Here is a 17590-nt window from a genome sequence, read left to right on the forward strand (position 1 = left end):
CAAGGCAACACGTTTAGTGAATAACTTATTTTATAATAATAGAGGCACCAGAGGGAGCAATTACCCTTAGATTCTATGACTAATGGTATAACCCTAATTTAAATTGCAAATTTAGAAAATATCACGGTCACGCATCGAACCGGCGCTCTGGATATTGCTCACGCAGATCACACAGCATATCAACACAAATATTATCAAACATTGATACCGTTCCCTGTTTATCATATGTATACACAGTTGTCTACAGGCAATATCGTAGGACAGTTATTCTAAGGTAAGATATTTATATATGTATGGTGAAATTACAATAGCTTGACCCTGGAAACTCCTCGCTTTATTTTTCGCCGGCGTGGCACGACACGAGCATGGCGAGGGCCCCAAGTAATGAGATCGTTAGACATTTTAGGTAGAAATGTGTTCACATTAAAGCACAGATTGTATCTACACGGAGTAATTCTCGTCATTTGTTGTGATGAAATGTTATTCTTGTGATGTTGTTATTCGCTGACGGGACCTTACGTTCTCTAATCCTAATATACACGTGTTTGTGACACAAAATTTCTGTGTCGTGTGTTGTCTTTGCAGTACCAGTCAGCTCATCGGTGATCCGCCCACTCTCGATTCCGGACAAGTTCAGACAACGAAATCTTCTGACATTGGGTACAACTTGCAGTGTGAATCTCCTGAAGACAACTTTGTTTATAGGGATATAAACAGCGATATAGTTTACGTTTTGTAAGGAGAAGTAAAAGGCCGGTTGTGTACGAGCAATATGGTGGATGTATTGTCAATGAGATGGGGCTCTGCGGGTAAGTATTTCAGTACGTAATGTGTAAACTGCGGATTAAGAATGTAATGTGTAAAATTACACAGATAGTTCTGCCTACAAAACTGTGGCCACGTTCACCAAACAGGGTGAATGCAAAGAATCTCTCTTGAATGGATTGAATTGAATTCGATGTTACATAATTTCTATATTGATGGATGGCGTGACACTGATAGCGACAGGAAACGTACGTCACTAACGAAACAAAACGTCATTTGTATAACCATTTCCCGGCAAAACGTCATCCCCTCCAAGAATTTCCCCACTTTTTCCATTTACGTGTTAAACAGAAAGGATATCCTTATTTTAGCTTCCTGATTTTAAACAGAATTGCATCAAAAAGTCAAAAGACTGCCCCAAAATGAAAATGAAACAGCGATACATAGCAAAAGCAATCACCCCATCCCTGAACACTTGGCCTTTTACATGAACTTTATATAATAAATGACCCTCATGGGAATATACGGACTATATGCGATATGTCTGCCCAAGAAGATTGACCTACTTTGATCTTGTCATACATACTTGTATGTCACACACAAGCTGCAGGACTGTAGCTCGAGGTTTTGCCAGCTGATTTCTGCAAATTACTGTCAAACCCAAATACAGTATTGTAGCTAATCACACATATCCTTCATCAGCCATAGTGTTACCACTCATAATTTAACAAATCATGAATCAATTACATGTGTGTCTGTCATTGCTGGCTGTGAATTGAGTCGTACTGCATAAGCATGGCCATGTCTAATTCTGTGAACATAACTCAAGTACATAATTGATATTTAGGTTTATCAAAATATGGCCCTAGCATGTTATAGAATAACTGTTTTATGTTGTCTATATGTTATTGTGTTTAGTATTTGCAAAATTCCAGAGCATGATACATCTCTTAAAGGGGCAGCTCTTAATCCTTGGTTTTCGGATGTGTTCTTGTCGGCATTTGGTACATAGTGTCAGCCCTCAGTGTTCCATCAAAATTTTAACAAGATTGTCAATTTGCTTTTAGATAAAGCTGATATGTGACCCTGCCCTTCTAAAAGTTAACCTGGCCCCAGCAGTGACGTCAGAGTAAGGGGCTGTACACATGTATGACAAACCATTGAGGTTAAAATGAGACAGAACCTTTGCCACACTGCAATTAGGGGGTGTGGGGGTGTAACAGAACCTTTGCCACACTGCAATTAGGGGGTGTGGGGGTGTAACAGAACCTTTGCCACACTGCAATTAGGGGGTGTGGGGGTGTGACTGAATCATCATGTGCAACCTTGCACTAAGGTTATGCCATAGCAACCCCCTACAATACTCATTGACCTTGTGGATATAGAGGTCATTTATACAATATTGTTTTGCTGCTGAAAATATTTGCACTGCAGTGTAGTGTTGTGCTTTGCTGTCCTTGTCTAGGCTCTAGGCTTTCACAGCGCACTGTGAATGATGGTATGTCTGTTTGGTTTCATTTGTATCACACAGCCCAGTGTTTGGTTTTCTTGGCATGTCTTCTATCAACTTGTGAAAGTACACCAAAGGACTACCAGAGGCAGCAGCTTTTGCCAGGTAAGATCTTTAAAAAATGTAAAATAAAAACATCAAAGATGCGGTCTTTGCCTTTTAAATTGTTTGCAATATGGAATGGTAGGGTTTACCATGCATGCCACAGATGAATCTGCAAGGATTTAAATTTGGTTTTCAATTCTGAATTGACATTACAGACACTGACAGTGGCAGCACATTACAGTAGACATATGGCTTGTCACACTGACCAAGATCAAAATATGTAGACACAAAGATTTGGATAGGAGCTAAAACTGTTTTCCTGAGGGCCTTGGACAAGTTCTTGATCCCTACTACATGTATCCCTATATGTTTAAAGAATCCCAAAGTCACCAGTGATTGATTTAAAAACAATTTCCGTGTTCACCAATGTTAACTCTAACACTACAGTCACACTTGTTAACTTGACCTTTGAATAGCAAAAGAAAGTGTTTCACACAAACTAAGCAGAAGTATCAGAGCTAGATAATCAACTTTTTGTAAGTTATAAATATTTATTCAAGTAATTCCCCGAATGATTCTTGATGTTATATGATTGAAATCACAATTATTTCCTTGTCAATCATGATCTCTATTTGATTGTGTCAAGACTGTTTCATAATATAAAATCTGACAAAATTATTACTGTCTTCATTATATGACTATTCAACCCAATAAACAGATTGGTTTCTGATTATCTGTGCATCACTTCGAGTCATGGGTCGACAGTCTGTGCAAAGAGTTCACAACATTCTTCACCTTGCTATTCCCACACAGCCAACACTTGGGATAAATGATTCACAATATCATTAAAATCTGTAGACTTGATCTGCTATCCCATCATACCCCTTCAATGCTAAACAGCAAAGGACATTGTTTTGCAGCCAGTGCGATTGAAAAAAAACCTATCCCATAATATCCCTTGTATGAAATGCCAATGTATAGGAACAAATTTGTTATTTTTACTGCAATTTTTCAACAGTATTTATAAAAGCACAGAAAATGCATCATTTCATAATATACACTGCGTGTACATGTAGGTCTCTGTAGCCTTAGAAGGTCTCAACTTTTGGCTTAATACAATGTAACTGTGGGTTTTCTTTCATAAATTCAATTTAACTACAACATTGTCCTTACTGTCAAAATACTTTGAGTACTTGGCTATTAATGGTGAATAATTCCATTGGAATCAGAAATGAATCGTCACAACCATGAAGGACAATTTCTCATAGAGATTATACTTTCTAATAGATTTGAAATATAATTGGTGGGCTTTTACAATTTTCAGCACGTTACAGAATTTTAATGATAAAACATGATACATGGAGATATCAGTAATTGTCCAAAAATAAAGAGCTATGAATGCCAGCCATATGCATTTGTAACAGGAAGTAAAAGTTAAACCATTCTATAAATAGAAATTCCATTTGATGACACATGGTTTGTGTTTTGTTCAATTTATATCAATAACTGGTACATACATATATAATGAAAATGTAACAAGTGAAGGCTGTAAGATACATATGTATTGATAGGATTGCTTGGACTGTAATGGCCAGGTCTATGCAGGGATATCGCTTCATTTTACAAGAAGTGTTCTGTTTTGTTAAATAAAGCAACAAAGAAACAAAAAAATGTAAATTTCAGCTATTTAGCAGCATTATCAGTACAGACTGGTTTGTAAAAAGGAGCAATTTTTAAAAGTAAGTAGACAGGGAGTTGAATTTATTGCCAATAAAACAGTCATTGCTTTCAGCTTATCAGCAGTACAGTCTGTTGACAGTGCTGTACATGCCACTATTGATAGCAAATCATACACTGTCTACAGACAGGTAGATCGGTGCCTCTGATAGGCTGATCATGGTTTGGGATATACAGGGTGACATTAGGTGTCCAATCAGATCCTCTTTTACATGGATGAGTTTGTTGTCACAGAATTACCAGAAAGGTCATGTAAGGTGATGGGGTTGTGATGATGTCATGTTGACCCCTGACCCATGCTCCGCTTATAAATTTTATTGACTAGATCCACAGATTTTATCCTCACACTCATAAAAACTATGCACAATGATTCGGAATTTCTCACTACAGCAGAGTTGAATGTTTTGATTGAACATTTGACAGAATACACACATCTTTGGGATTGGTCTCAATTATTCAGGTCAATTGTAGAACAAATTTATTCAGTTTGCTGGCATCAGCATGTACTCACTTGCATGATAAGTTTGTTCGTAAATTACTAGTAATCTAAAGTCAGGGCTTCACCTTTTTCACCATCATGGTTTAGCCCAAACCTATCATTATCAATGGGGATTGTGGACCTGTTCACAGGCAATTGGGGGTGAACAGGTTGAGCACAGAGTTCTTATACTTGATGGTGACTCGTCATCTTTATTGACCCACACGAAATTTCAAGCCAAAAATAATTGCATAATGTTAAAAGGCCAAAGTAATAAAGTCTTTCAAAGTTTGCTTTGCAACTACTCGAAATTCCATAATGTGAAGAGGTAAAGCAGTTTGACATCATGCAAATAATTTAAGATGGGTATATTTGACAGTTTTACCAGATAGACTGTTCATTCCTATAACTGCATTGCATCTTTGGACACCATCATATGTCACTACATCATTAACTGATTGTAAATATGACTGTACCGGTATGTGTAAAGCAACATTTTTTGGAAATATTAAAGTCATGCATGCATTGGTTTTGTGATAGAATATCCTCAACAATGGGAAATACTTCAAGAATTTTTTTTTTTTCTGAAAACTTCCAAAACCTACATGTACACGTGCTAATGTAAAAGAAAGAATTTCAATGCTATGCATAAACTTGATCATGACATATCATCCATGGTGACATGGAATATGAGGTATATGATAAATTATGAGAGCTAGCACAGGGCATAGTCCAACACTGAGTATGTAGCATTTGTTTTCCTCAGTTCCAGTAATTTGTAATTCAGTTCATTTACAATCTCCGAATGTGATCTCATACAGTGTAATGTGGACCGGTGCACATGAACACGGGAGACATTTGTAGTTTATTGACCTAAGAGTCATGCATAGACTTGAAAGCTCAGAATTTGTTGATGAATTTAAACTGACAAACAAAGCATAATCTTGTTGTTGGAAGGGAGAGTGATTCTGAATATTGTAGAGTAGTAGCAATATTTGTTGACGTGCAGTGTACATATGCATGTGAAGTGTATGTGTGCTTTTCATTTAACATGCTAAAATGAAATACATTTTGCTATGCAATGCTGCAGTTTTGACAGAACAAGGAATGTGGTTGATATGATTATTAGAATGACCACAAGTACACTGTATTTCACTTTGGTGTTATAAATGTCATATAGATTTGTATTTTTGACAATTTTGCCATATGCCGTGATAGAATTTTCCTGCTGAGAAGTACATCACTAGTTTCCACAGCACTTGTTGATGATTCTATCTCACATGATGTTTTGTGTCTGTGCGTACAGTTCCACCGCCTCCACAGAGTACAGAGTCATCAGATCAGTTCATAGACATTTTTAACAAGATTCTTCAAGGCTTCCAGGATAAGGATCCCGGAAACTTTGACGGAATGAATTGGTATTTTGGAGACACGACTGACCCAGTGCCGGAAATACCAAAGCTACCTCAGGTGGGTGTCCTTCACCGTAATATAGCTTACTCAGCGCAAATACACTTTTAAAATGCAATGAATGGTTGTGTAAGAGATTTATGTTCATGTTTTAAATTTTGTAATTTGAAATTTTACGTTCACTATCCTCGGTTGATGAACATCAAGTTCAATTAGAAAGGCGCAAGTCACACCATAGGACAAACTACAAACTACAGGTCTTGTCTGAATTTCTTTAAGAGTTGGCACATAAGTATGTGTAGATACCACACTATTTCTGGACACACTGTCAGTATTGTTCCAGAGTTACATCACAGCTTTTTGTGAAGTAAGTGTTCTCATTGAAAACCAGTGTATTGCAATGAACACTTAGAATGGTGACACTTTGGATTGTAGCACACTGCTGTACAGGGCGTTGACCACTTGATAACCATGATGATGTAATGTTGCAGAGCTAAACATATCATGAACACATATAGGATTTTTCAAAAATTTCACACACAAATTTTATCCCATATCCTCCTTGGCCTGTCCCATCTGTAAAACCAGTAACATGGCAGAATGGAGCCAAAACATGCAAAGTTTTTAGCTACTTGGCATAATATATCATAACAGGTTTAGTCATTTAAATATCATAATAATGTATGTCTGTTGCTAGGGCCTGTAACATTCCATTTTTGCGGAAATACAAGATATGGGATATGTAACCACTCACTGATTTCAACTGTCCTGACCTGATGGTGACATCAAACTCAAAGGATAAGGATTCTACATGTACATGTACCGTAGTAATTAATTATAGTGCTGCAGATATCTGGCAGTCAAACCAATTAGGGTCTAACCATCTATTAGCTTGAATTTTTCTCTTTGACCTAACACTGCTATGTAAATGAGATTCTTGACCAAAGGATGAATATTAGAATTGTTGAAATTTAAATGTAATCATTTTTTTGCAAGATGATGGTGGTAGATCACAGAATTTTGAAAATTTTTCGAGTTGTGTGCAACCGAATAGAGATATTGTGCCATTAATACAATTTTTTTGTTTCTGTTTAAATTTTACTAGTTAATGATAGATGAGTTCTGGTGCAAAATAGAATGTTTGTGCATGTTTGAATCATTTAGAAGTGAGTTGTTTGGAAATCTACAGAGCTCAGACGTTCCGTATTGTTAGTAATTTGCATTGTGAACAAAACTACAACTCAAAAAATGAGCCATTTTGAAATGCTCACTAACATGGCTGTACGCCAATATTTCTGTGTTTGTCTTTGTGTGTTATTCTTGAAACAAAGCCAGTATTTTAGACTCCTTCCAAAGTCTGTTGAACTCAGTCACCGTGAATGACACCCAGCATGACAACTTTTGTGACTGACTGATACTTGGCAGAGTGCCAAGTCAATCAGCCAATCAACAGGCTTGTTATGTATTTGAAAATCCATTGCTTTGTTGAGTTCAAATTTACACATTCTGTGAACTGGACACAAAATGAAGGGAAATAAAAAAAATGCTTACGTTTGAGTCCTGATGTATTTTTCAATAATTTGCCATGACGTATGATCCTATTAAGCAAATACATTACCGTTGTTTTCAATATTCATAGTGTGTTATCATACATGGAGTTTTCTCATTTTGATTTTGTCATATGTGGAGTACTGTGACCAAGCCACTGTGTACATGTTTTGTGAGCTACAGACTTGTCATTTATGGTGTGAAGTCAAGCAGATGAACTATATGCACTCTGAGTCACAATTGGGTGTGGGAGGTGTGTGGCACTGCTCTGTACAAATAGTGATTCAAGTTATACCAGTGTCAACATCTGAAACACATCCACATTACAAAAACAACTTTACACCCCACTAGCAATGGTTTAGCCCATTGCTATTGTGTTGAATCGCATAGAGGAGGGTCATACCAAATGTCCAATAGGGGGTGGGTGGGATTCCCTGCAGTGAGACTTGGAGTGGAAAGTTCCTCTAGGTGTTGACCCCTTGACCTATTTCCTAGAGACCTTTTGAATTGAACTTCTTTGACTAAATGGCAAAACAAGAAGTTGCATGTTTTTCCACACTCATGTTTTCATTATTCAGTTGGTTCATGTAAACAGTATTTTTATGAGCTGACCTCACTGCAAATCATATAAAATGTTCTAGAATGCCCTGTCTGTGTTGTCAATAAAGTTACCCTGTCGTTAGTACAAGGGGTTGCTTGGTACAGAGTGTTTTCATCTACATGTACTGGTGTTGTATGTCAGTTTTGTTTGTAATCAGTCTTGTATATTGCTTACAAAATTGACTCTGTTTTACGTTGTTATCTCTTAATTACGTTACAAAGTACATGTAGACATGATGTGTATAACATGCAGAGTGACAAAATGACAGGCTAGATTTTAGACTATTCTGGCCACCACACACGTCTTACCTCTTAGGTCTGTTTTTTGTTACCTATTGGTGTGTATGATAATAGAAATATTTGAGTGGTGACAAGATGCACTGGACATTTGCGAAATTTAGTGATGTTTATCAAATTCTGTATGATAATATGCTGTGAACATAGATGGGTTTTGTACACTGGTGAAGACCAATGCAAATCAAAAGATTTCTCATCCTCATGCGCGTAAATTGAGACCCGCCGCGTCATACTTTGTTTCTGCTCATGAGGAAATAAAGTGAAAAAAATAAACGCAAAAGTACGAGACAATAGTGCATAACACAGTGCTGTATAAAACAAAACTGTAAACGAAATAACTGACACTAACATTCCATTCAAAACTGTACACATATGTCACTGTCAAAACTGTGCATTGCTGCACTTGTTGATAAAGAAGTTCTCTTTCTACAGTGTAATTATGTCTTGACACTCAAAGAGCTGGATTGGTTTTCACACTGTAGCTATTTTTTTTTCAAATTTCAGTTGAGGTCATATTCTATTATACATACCCTCTTTGCTGAAGGTCTCAAAAACAGTAACAAAATGTGACAAACATACAAATATACAAAATGTGTAAAAATACAAAATACAAAATGTGTAATAAAAATTGTTTTTTGACCTAAATTTTACAGTCACATGAGGAATGGTGGAGGACTGCCAAAGCACTTGCTCACCTTTGAACCCTGTGATGCCTGCCAGAAGACAACAGTTCAAACTGTATAAATTGATGACAGTTTTTACAACAGCACAGTGACCAGCTCATCTTGCGTAGCAGTTGCCATAACGATCGTTGCCATCCTCATCATCAGATTTGTTGTCACCATCTACGCCATGAAAACTAGAAAGAGGGGCATCATCGCCATGACGATAAGGAGATCACTACAGAGAAGTGGAGGTAGGCTATCATTTATATGGTGTTTTTTTGCATTTAAATTTCCCAGTACACATCTTGTGTTTCAAGTGAACTTTCTAAAATGATGTCAGGCATTAGTTAGGACTAACCAGTGGACACGAACCTTTTGATATAGACTTAAGGGGTTTCCTGTGAGCCTTAAAGCTATATAGTTTATCACTAACAACTCATCAGTTTACCATTGGTGATCAATAGAAAATGATGCTAGGCAAAGATGAAGATTAGCCAAAACATACCCGTGAGTATGACTAAAAAGTGTTTTCCTAGGGAGTCTCTAGCTTTGTAGTCTATTTCTAATGACTTTCTAGGTTACTGGTTTTTAATGCGAAATCAATTCTGTATCCAGTTATCTTCAAAGTTTCTCTAATATTCTCATCTTATAATGTGTCTTTGTTTGCACAATGATTAAACGCTGAAGGCAATGGTAACGTTTGTACCCCAGCTCACTTGAAAATTATGAGAAATAATTGCTACCCTGTTCAAAAGTTAAACAGTCACTGGAGCCTGAGACTGGTTGCAAATGCCATGACCTATAACCTACTAAACAGCTTCAATCAACTACCACCCAAACAATAATTAGGCAGTAGTGAACACAATCGTACAAATGTCACAGCAGAATTAGATTAAGTGAAACGATTTTAGGCAATCTACTGTAAAAGATTAGGTTCAATGTATGATAATAGATAGGGAGCAGATTGGGAAAATCATTACAGAGCAGTGGTTTAAATTCTCAAATGTTTCTCCGTATAGCGAGAGCAAATATTAGTGCTACGCAAGTACATATTTCATCATTCATGTCCGGGGGCAATACTAATATCATTTGGATGCAAGGCACAGCTGTATGTTGCTGTAGAGCTGACTGCTCCATCAAGTCAGTGAAATAACACTGTGACAGACACGATTCCAATGAAGAAACAAATATTAAGGCCAAAAAAAAAAAATAGTTTGTTTCTCATCCTAGGCATCTTGCAAAAATGATGCGGTGACGCGGTTTTTTTTTTTTTGCTGCTACTTTTTTTTTTATTCAACCATCAACAACAACGCGCTTACACATGAGAACATAGGAATGCATGCAGAGATAAACGCACAGCAAATTTTTAGCATATCAAAGTGCTGCTAGTGCAGAATGCAGTTTTGATAGCTTTCAATGACATAGTGTACAGTTCTGAATGGAATGTTACAGCACTGTGTGATGTTCAATGTTCTGTCTAGTTCAGTTTTATCGTCGCGTATTTTTGCGTTAGTTTTTTTTTTTTCATTTTTTTTCGTTCCCTCTTGAGATGCAAAAAAAAAGGTTGGCGCGGCGGGTCTACATTGACGCGCGCGGGGATGAGAAACAAACTATTTTTTTTTTTTGGCCTAACCAGGAATAACCAGTTTCATGGGAGTGGCTTGCAGGCATAAGGATTATAATTCACCTGATTTTATAGACAGTAGACAATCTTTTATTGCTAAAAGGTCAGAGAATGTAACCTTTATAGGTAAACTGATTTTTAACAGTTTTATTATTCCATCATGTTACGTTATTGTTCTAATATGGCATGCAAACCTGGGTAGAATGACTTTGAAACCAGGTACAGCCAGATAGCAGAAAGCTTATAACAATAAAATTACTGATGTCATTTCTGCTCCATGTGGAAGGAATTTCAAGTTGATTTTCTCTGTTTGGGAATTATCTTATTTGATTACGTTATTGCACCTTATTTGTATACTTCCATGGAATGTAAATAATATCACATAATGTAACTAGTCCTTTCACAGTCAGCTTTTTAGACAACGTTAATGGCATGAATTAGCAATTTTGATATACTATCGTTGTCGGTATGCTGTCAACTTGCTTAACAGCTGTTATTTTACAGCAATTATTCTTGTCAGCCATTTTCTTTGTTGCCAGGTGGGATGTAGCCTAGATTCCTTTTGGTCCGCTTGCCTCCGTACCTCCGTCCCAACTACCGTCTAGCCTCGTTAGCAGTATTTGGGGCTAGAGTTGTAAAAACTGCTCATTTGAATGTCAATGGTCACCAGCTGAGACCATGACGTCACCAGCGTCCCTTTCAAAGTCAATCACTGAAAATGACCCCCTCATGATTGGCCTATGACTTGGTTGGCAGAGCTGCAGTGTCAACACAATTAACATATTTGACGTCATATTAATTAGCTCTGCCCAACCAAGTCATATAGGCCAATCATGAGAGGGTCATTTTCAGTGATTGACTTTGAAAGGGACGCTGGTGACGTCATGGTCTCAGCTGGTGACCATTGACGTTCAAATGAGCAGTTTTTACAACTCTAGCCCCAAATACTGCTCACGAGGCTAGACGGTATTGGGGACGGAGGTACGGAGGCAAGCGGACGGAAAAGGAATCTAGGCTAGGTGGGATGTTACTTTTGTGTCAATATAAATCATTAGGGTCAATATCTACTGATTTTCATGTTTCTGCTCAATGTAATCACAAGATTCGAACATGGATTTACTGTCAATGTTGAATCAACAAGTGTTAACACAAAATGAAAGACTGCCTGTTCTGGGAATTGTGTACCTCCTCTCTTGTTGTGCTGTATCTTAAATACTCAGTATTTACTTGCAAATATTGCTTGATCCAATAGTGCTCCTGTGGCTGGGGTTAAAACTTTAATCCACAAATTCCTTGTGAAGTCACTAGTGACAATACCTGTTGGCGTGAAAATCCATCGTATGATTGAAAAAAATACAGCAAAATCTATCCCTATGATTAATTTCCTAACACTGCCGCATCACTGCAAATTGTGTCTCTCAAAATATTGAATACAGTTTTACAAGATTAGGGGTGTTACTTAACTCAGTGTTGGAAACTGGCCAAAATATTTGCCAGACATCAGGACTGGTAACTTTCAAAACTTGCCTGTCCTGCCAGAAAGTTGCCTGTCCTGAATTCTTGACAAATCCATTCATTCAAAATACACAAAACCATTATGTACTTCAAACTGTAAACAACTTTATTGTCAACCTGAATTCCACTGTTTGAAATGAATTCTAATCCGGACTTGAATACAAAATTTCTACAATAACAATGATTTCATCATGGATCTGTGCATGGTCTGACATGAGTCAAGCACAGATTACATCAAGTCAGTGTCGCTACCAAAATCACTTTCCAGGAGATCAGAAAAGTCTGATTCATAATCAGAGTCCAGTCCCTGTCCTGCTTCAAATGACTGTGTATATCCTTCAGCCTCTGCCCCCTGCTCCACAGGCATGTCAGATGCATGCTGAGCATCGTCTTCTGCTTCCACTGCCTCATTAGACTCTGCCATGATAACATTCAACTTCTTTCTGTGTCTCACTTCCATGAAATAAGGTTTCCTGTGATGATGGTGATTCCACTGCTGAATTGCAGGCATAGGATTGAAGGATGACACTGAAGGGGAATGCAGCTGAATTGTCATCAGCATTGACATTGTGGTACTTTTAAGTTTGTTTCTGTAGCTTGTTTTGGTGACTTTCATTTGAGAGAAACCTCTCTCACATTCTGATGTTCCAGCTGGTAAAGATAGTATGAGATCTACCAGACCAAGGACGTTTGGACACTGAGTATGGAGGAGCCGCTTGTTTGTTTGCCAAGTCATGCTATGAATATTGAAACTGAAATAAAAAGAAAAGATTGTTTTTATATGTGCCATCTATTAGCTTAACTCTCAGCATGTCAACATTTTGTAGAACTAAAAGACACAAAAAGTAGTGGATACACAGAATAAAAATACTAAAAATGGCAGTCAAAATTACTGTATCTGTGCCACAATTAGCTAAACTAAGCTGAGCTGTGTAGTGCAGTTTTTCGTTATGATGTCACTAACTCATTTTTTAAATTCTCTGAGATTACACATATCATTTCACCGGTATATACAGTGTACCTGTCAGTGTTGTATAAAGCCTGTTTGAGACTGGTCCACTCCAACTCAGCAGCTGACACATCTATACCTGCTTCACTGAGATTGTGATGGTAGTGGTCAATAAATGCTGCCAGTAAATGATCACCAAAATCTGAAAATAATATTTGAATTGTGGTTACAAGTATCTGTATATACTACATTTCGTTTATTTTACACAACATCTAGAAGAAGCTGATCGATGAGATTACTGGGTATGCCGTATTGGCTACTATCGAGAGCCCGACACACGGACGTGGAAGTACGATTTTCCACCCGTCCGACTGAAAAGTTACCCGTCTCGGACGGGAGGACGGGCGCAGTTTCCAACACTGCTTAACTACAGTTATTTTTCGGTATTCCCTTCGTTGGTTTTCTGTGTATTCTGTGTGCCTATTAGGAGATGCAGATGTACACCTTGAAATTTAGCCACCCTTTTGAACAATACTTCTTTTTGGGCAAAAAGTGTAAGAGCTTTACTTCAAAGTTATGGTTTCGGAGAAGTTTGGGAACATCAAGGTGTAGGCGATGAGACTGTATTTTTAAGATTGTTTAAGCAAAGATGTATTGATATTGATATCCAACTTTGGATGAGCGACTTGAATAACTCTGAGAGGCTAAATACTTATCGTGCATTTAAGAAAGAGCTCATTTTGGAACCATATTTGACATGTATAGAGAAACCTGCTTTCAGACTTGCCCTTTGTAAATTTAGAACATCTTCCCATTTACTAAAAATAGAAACGGGCAGGTGGAATAATATTCCCAGACCCGACAGAGTTTGTAGCTTTTGTAATCTAAGAATCGTTGAAGACGAATTTCACTTTTTACTTGTTTGTCCAACTTATATGGACTTGAGAGCGAAATACTTACCTTACTATTACTTTAATCCTCCTGTTATGTATAAATTTAAGACCCTCCTTTCATCTCAAAATACCGTTACACTAAGGAAGTTGAGCAGATACATTTTTTTCGCGACAAAACGCAGGGAAGAGATTGCTAGAGTTGCCCACTTGGCAAATATTTAAGATTCCTTGTATATGTATGTGTATGTGTTCTTTTGAATCAGTAATTTGGTTAACTAGCGATCTGTATTGTTTTCTATTGAAGTTTGTACATCTTGGCCGGAGGCCATTGGTACTGAATAAACGAAATCATCAATACTTCTTTAGTGCTTTCAACATTCAGAAAATTGAATTGTTGAATAAATGGAAAATCATGATGACAAAGTCAATGGCTATCATAAGAAATTTATAGTTGACCCAATCAACTTTTAGTGACGTGTATTCAGTAAGAATATGTTTTCACATCTTTTTTCTTGCATTCTTTGTTATAGATTTATTCCAATATGTAAGTAAAAGTGACCGCTCGCTACTAATGCGACAAGCTCCAATAGTCTATGTGAAAGATGGCAAGATACAAGCAGCGCCCTCTTCAGGCCAAGATCTCCACATCAAACGGAACAACACAAAAGTTTGTTGCCCTCAGAGCTTCCACCTCCATACACAGATATTCCAGGGCACGAATTACTACTTCTGTTCAATGCTATAGACTTTCAATGAAGATCAAAGACGCCACCATTCTATATTACCTTTGTAGGCGTGGTGATTTGTGTGTTGGAATGTAATGTTATAAACACAGAAGTATCTGTTGGGGACGCTGAGGGAGCTCATTCGAAATCGAGGCCAGGCAAAACTCAATTGTTAAAAAAACTAAATTATACCTTGCTTGACATACCAGACACGGCTTAGTAAAGCTCTTCTGAAATGAAATATTTTCATCTTTTGCCGCTTTAAATTTACAGTGTTCACTTAAATGACATTTTGAGAATACTCAAGCTTTTTGCTGAAGGATATTCAAAGTTAGAATATTTGTAGTTTATTAACTTATTTAAAATGATCAATGTATGTACTTAGAAGTTTAACAAATTGATTTTTTCTCTCTGTACCACACTTTATAATCTGTACCAAACATAGTGGGCACCTTGTTCAGAACTTGACAATGTAAAAGCAGTAGGTCACATTTAACATGATTGGAACTAATTTGGGATAATTGGATAATGAAGTAAGTTGTTTTCATCTGCAAATGTAAGCTAATCTGCTATTCTTTTTAGTTACACACATGTTTTTATGAGTAATTTGTAATATAACAACATTTAGCTATATGGCACCTAACACGTTTGAGAAATTTGAAAAATACGAAGATCCGATTATCCCAAATTAGTTCCAATCGTGCTAGTTGGGTACTGTTTATTTTGGACTTGATTAGTATCTTTGCCAAGGTTTAGAAAAAGTCAATGATATGCAATCCCTGGTAACAATTCCGTTGTTCCCTTACGGAAGTGTTTTGATATTCAGAAGGGCAGATGACATAAATGGAAAAGTGCTGTGAAATGTACATGGTGAAGAAGCTTTAACAAAACACAATGGTAAAGAAGGTGGTGTAACCCTTCCAGCACCAATAACTTAATGAAATTTTGTGTACAGAATACAGACTGTGCTTTTTCTTTCGAAAGTACTCAAGCATTTTGCTGAAGACAAATTTATAGTCGAATGTTTAACGTGTTTATGCATTAATGTTAGCAAACATAGTGTGTACCTTGTTCAGAAGATTACGACAGAGCTTGAGTCTGTGAAATAAATGAGGGGTACCGTTTGTTTAGTGGTGATCAGTCTATTTGCTAAATGTTTGGAAAGATAAGTAAATGATGGTAAGCATGGTAATGTTCCTTTTAAGTGTATACCTATTTCTGAAGGGAATCACAGTATGACACTGGTAAAGAATGTGGATGTGGTGTAACCCTTTTAACATCATGGTTTGACCAAAATCCATTGTTATCAAAACAGTTCACAGGGAATCGCTAGGCAACTGGTTAAACATCGTGCATTGTTTGCAGATTCCTAAATGAGACAGTATATGTTTTCTGATCCAACATGACATATGCAATCTGTTCCTTGAGAACTGTTCAAACACTATTCTCTGTAAGTTATAATATTTTTCCACTATTTGGCAATGGCTAAATTTTATATGAATTGATTTATGAGGACAAAAACCAGGAAAGCACAGTGAGAGCTTAAATTTCACATTTAACTTGTCAGGTCAATGACCCTTAGTGACCGATGGAAATTAACAATGAAGACAATTTTCTTTGTTGGTTGCTTTGATTTGTTAAGTCTTTTGCGATTTCTAAACTAAGTCTCAAAATTTTTCTACGATTAATGGAGACCATAAAAAAAAATAGAAAAAAACATGGGCTGCTTGAACTCCGTCACTCTAGTGCACCTGTCAGGTCAATGACCCTAAATGACCAAATGTCAATTCCGAGTGCAAATAAATGTTTGTTGGTCAGTTATTTTGATTTGTTTAGTTGGTTTTTCCTGCTTTTTGTTCGTTTTTTTGCGATGTCAAAACTTGCTTTTTATATGTCATTTGTTATCTTAGATCTTGTTACTCTTTTATGATCAATTTTGGTAAAAAGATTTGTGATATATGCATGATTATTTAAACATTAAAAAACAGTACAAATATTCTTATAAATTATTGTATCCGGTAATGACGTTATATACATTGTTTTAAAAAATCCTCGATCAAAGCATTATACCTTGCATCACACATCACTCTGATAGCACGTTTCTGAATCTTATGCAACCCTTTCATAAACGGTGATATAAATGACAACAGTAACCCAAGTGTGGTAAAATATAGCTATATCGCTATTATAAATGTTTTCTTGTATACATATGTGAAAGCTGTCTTATATCTACTTTTTGGACACTGTGGTGCGAAGCACCAAAGGTGTCCTATGTCGCCACAATGTCTGTGTGTGTGTCCGTCTGTCCGTCTGTCCGTCCGTCCGTCCGTCCGTCCGTCCGTCCGTAGACAGATTTTGTTCCACTCATAACTTAAGAACCCTTAGGTCCAATGTCATGCAATTTGGTATTTGGAAATATCATGATGAGACTTAGATCTGATTAGATTTTGGTGGGTGTGGCTTATTAATTAATTGCTCATTTGCATATTTTATGACTTTTTTCGTTCACGCAGATATCTCAGAGACGCCTGGAGCGATTTTGTTCAAACTTGGTAAAAGAATAGTACTCTACCTCATACAGGTGCACGTTGATTTGTTTCACAATGTGATCAAATTTGGCCGTGTTAGAGGACTTTTTAGTTTTCGCCTCCATAGACTCCCCTGTATAAGGCAATCCATAGACTCCCATGTATAAGGCAATCCATAGACTCCCATGTATAAGGCAGTCCATAGACTCCCATGTATAAGGCAGTCCATAGACTCCCATGTATAAGGCAGTCCATAGACTCCCATGTATAAGGCAGTCCATAGACTCCCATGTATAAGGCA

At 37.0% G+C, this 17590-nt stretch overlaps 2 protein-coding genes across 3 annotated transcripts; one reads left to right on the forward strand and one right to left on the reverse strand.

Moving 5' to 3' along the window:
* The first annotated feature begins 109 nt into the window (after positions 1-109).
* LOC139125505 (uncharacterized) lies at positions 110-16359 on the forward strand. Of its 2 annotated transcripts, XR_011550250.1 has the most exons (6): positions 110-274; positions 586-809; positions 2297-2380; positions 5842-6005; positions 9044-9306; positions 14567-16359. XR_011550250.1 is itself a non-coding variant. In XM_070691573.1 (5 exons), the coding sequence occupies exons 2-5, from the start codon at positions 773-775 to the stop codon at positions 9089-9091; spliced, it is 333 nt and encodes a 110-aa protein (XP_070547674.1). In that variant the 5' UTR covers positions 110-274; positions 586-772; the 3' UTR covers positions 9092-10061. The 2 variants fall into 2 exon arrangements, 1 of the variants encoding a protein (XP_070547674.1); XM_070691573.1 differs by lacking the exon at positions 14567-16359 and having other exon boundaries at positions 9044-10061.
* LOC139125431 (E3 SUMO-protein ligase KIAA1586-like) lies at positions 12424-13376 on the reverse strand. Its single transcript, XM_070691513.1, has 2 exons — positions 13216-13376; positions 12424-12946 (listed from the first exon to the last, which is right to left on the reverse strand). The coding sequence occupies exon 2, from the start codon at positions 12928-12930 to the stop codon at positions 12424-12426; it is 507 nt and encodes a 168-aa protein (XP_070547614.1). The 5' UTR covers positions 12931-12946; positions 13216-13376.
* Positions 16360-17590: the final 1231 nt, after the last annotated feature.

Source organism: Ptychodera flava (genome assembly GCF_041260155.1).
Source record: "Ptychodera flava strain L36383 chromosome 3 unlocalized genomic scaffold, AS_Pfla_20210202 Scaffold_25__1_contigs__length_14229661_pilon, whole genome shotgun sequence".
NCBI lineage: Eukaryota > Metazoa > Hemichordata > Enteropneusta > Ptychoderidae > Ptychodera > Ptychodera flava.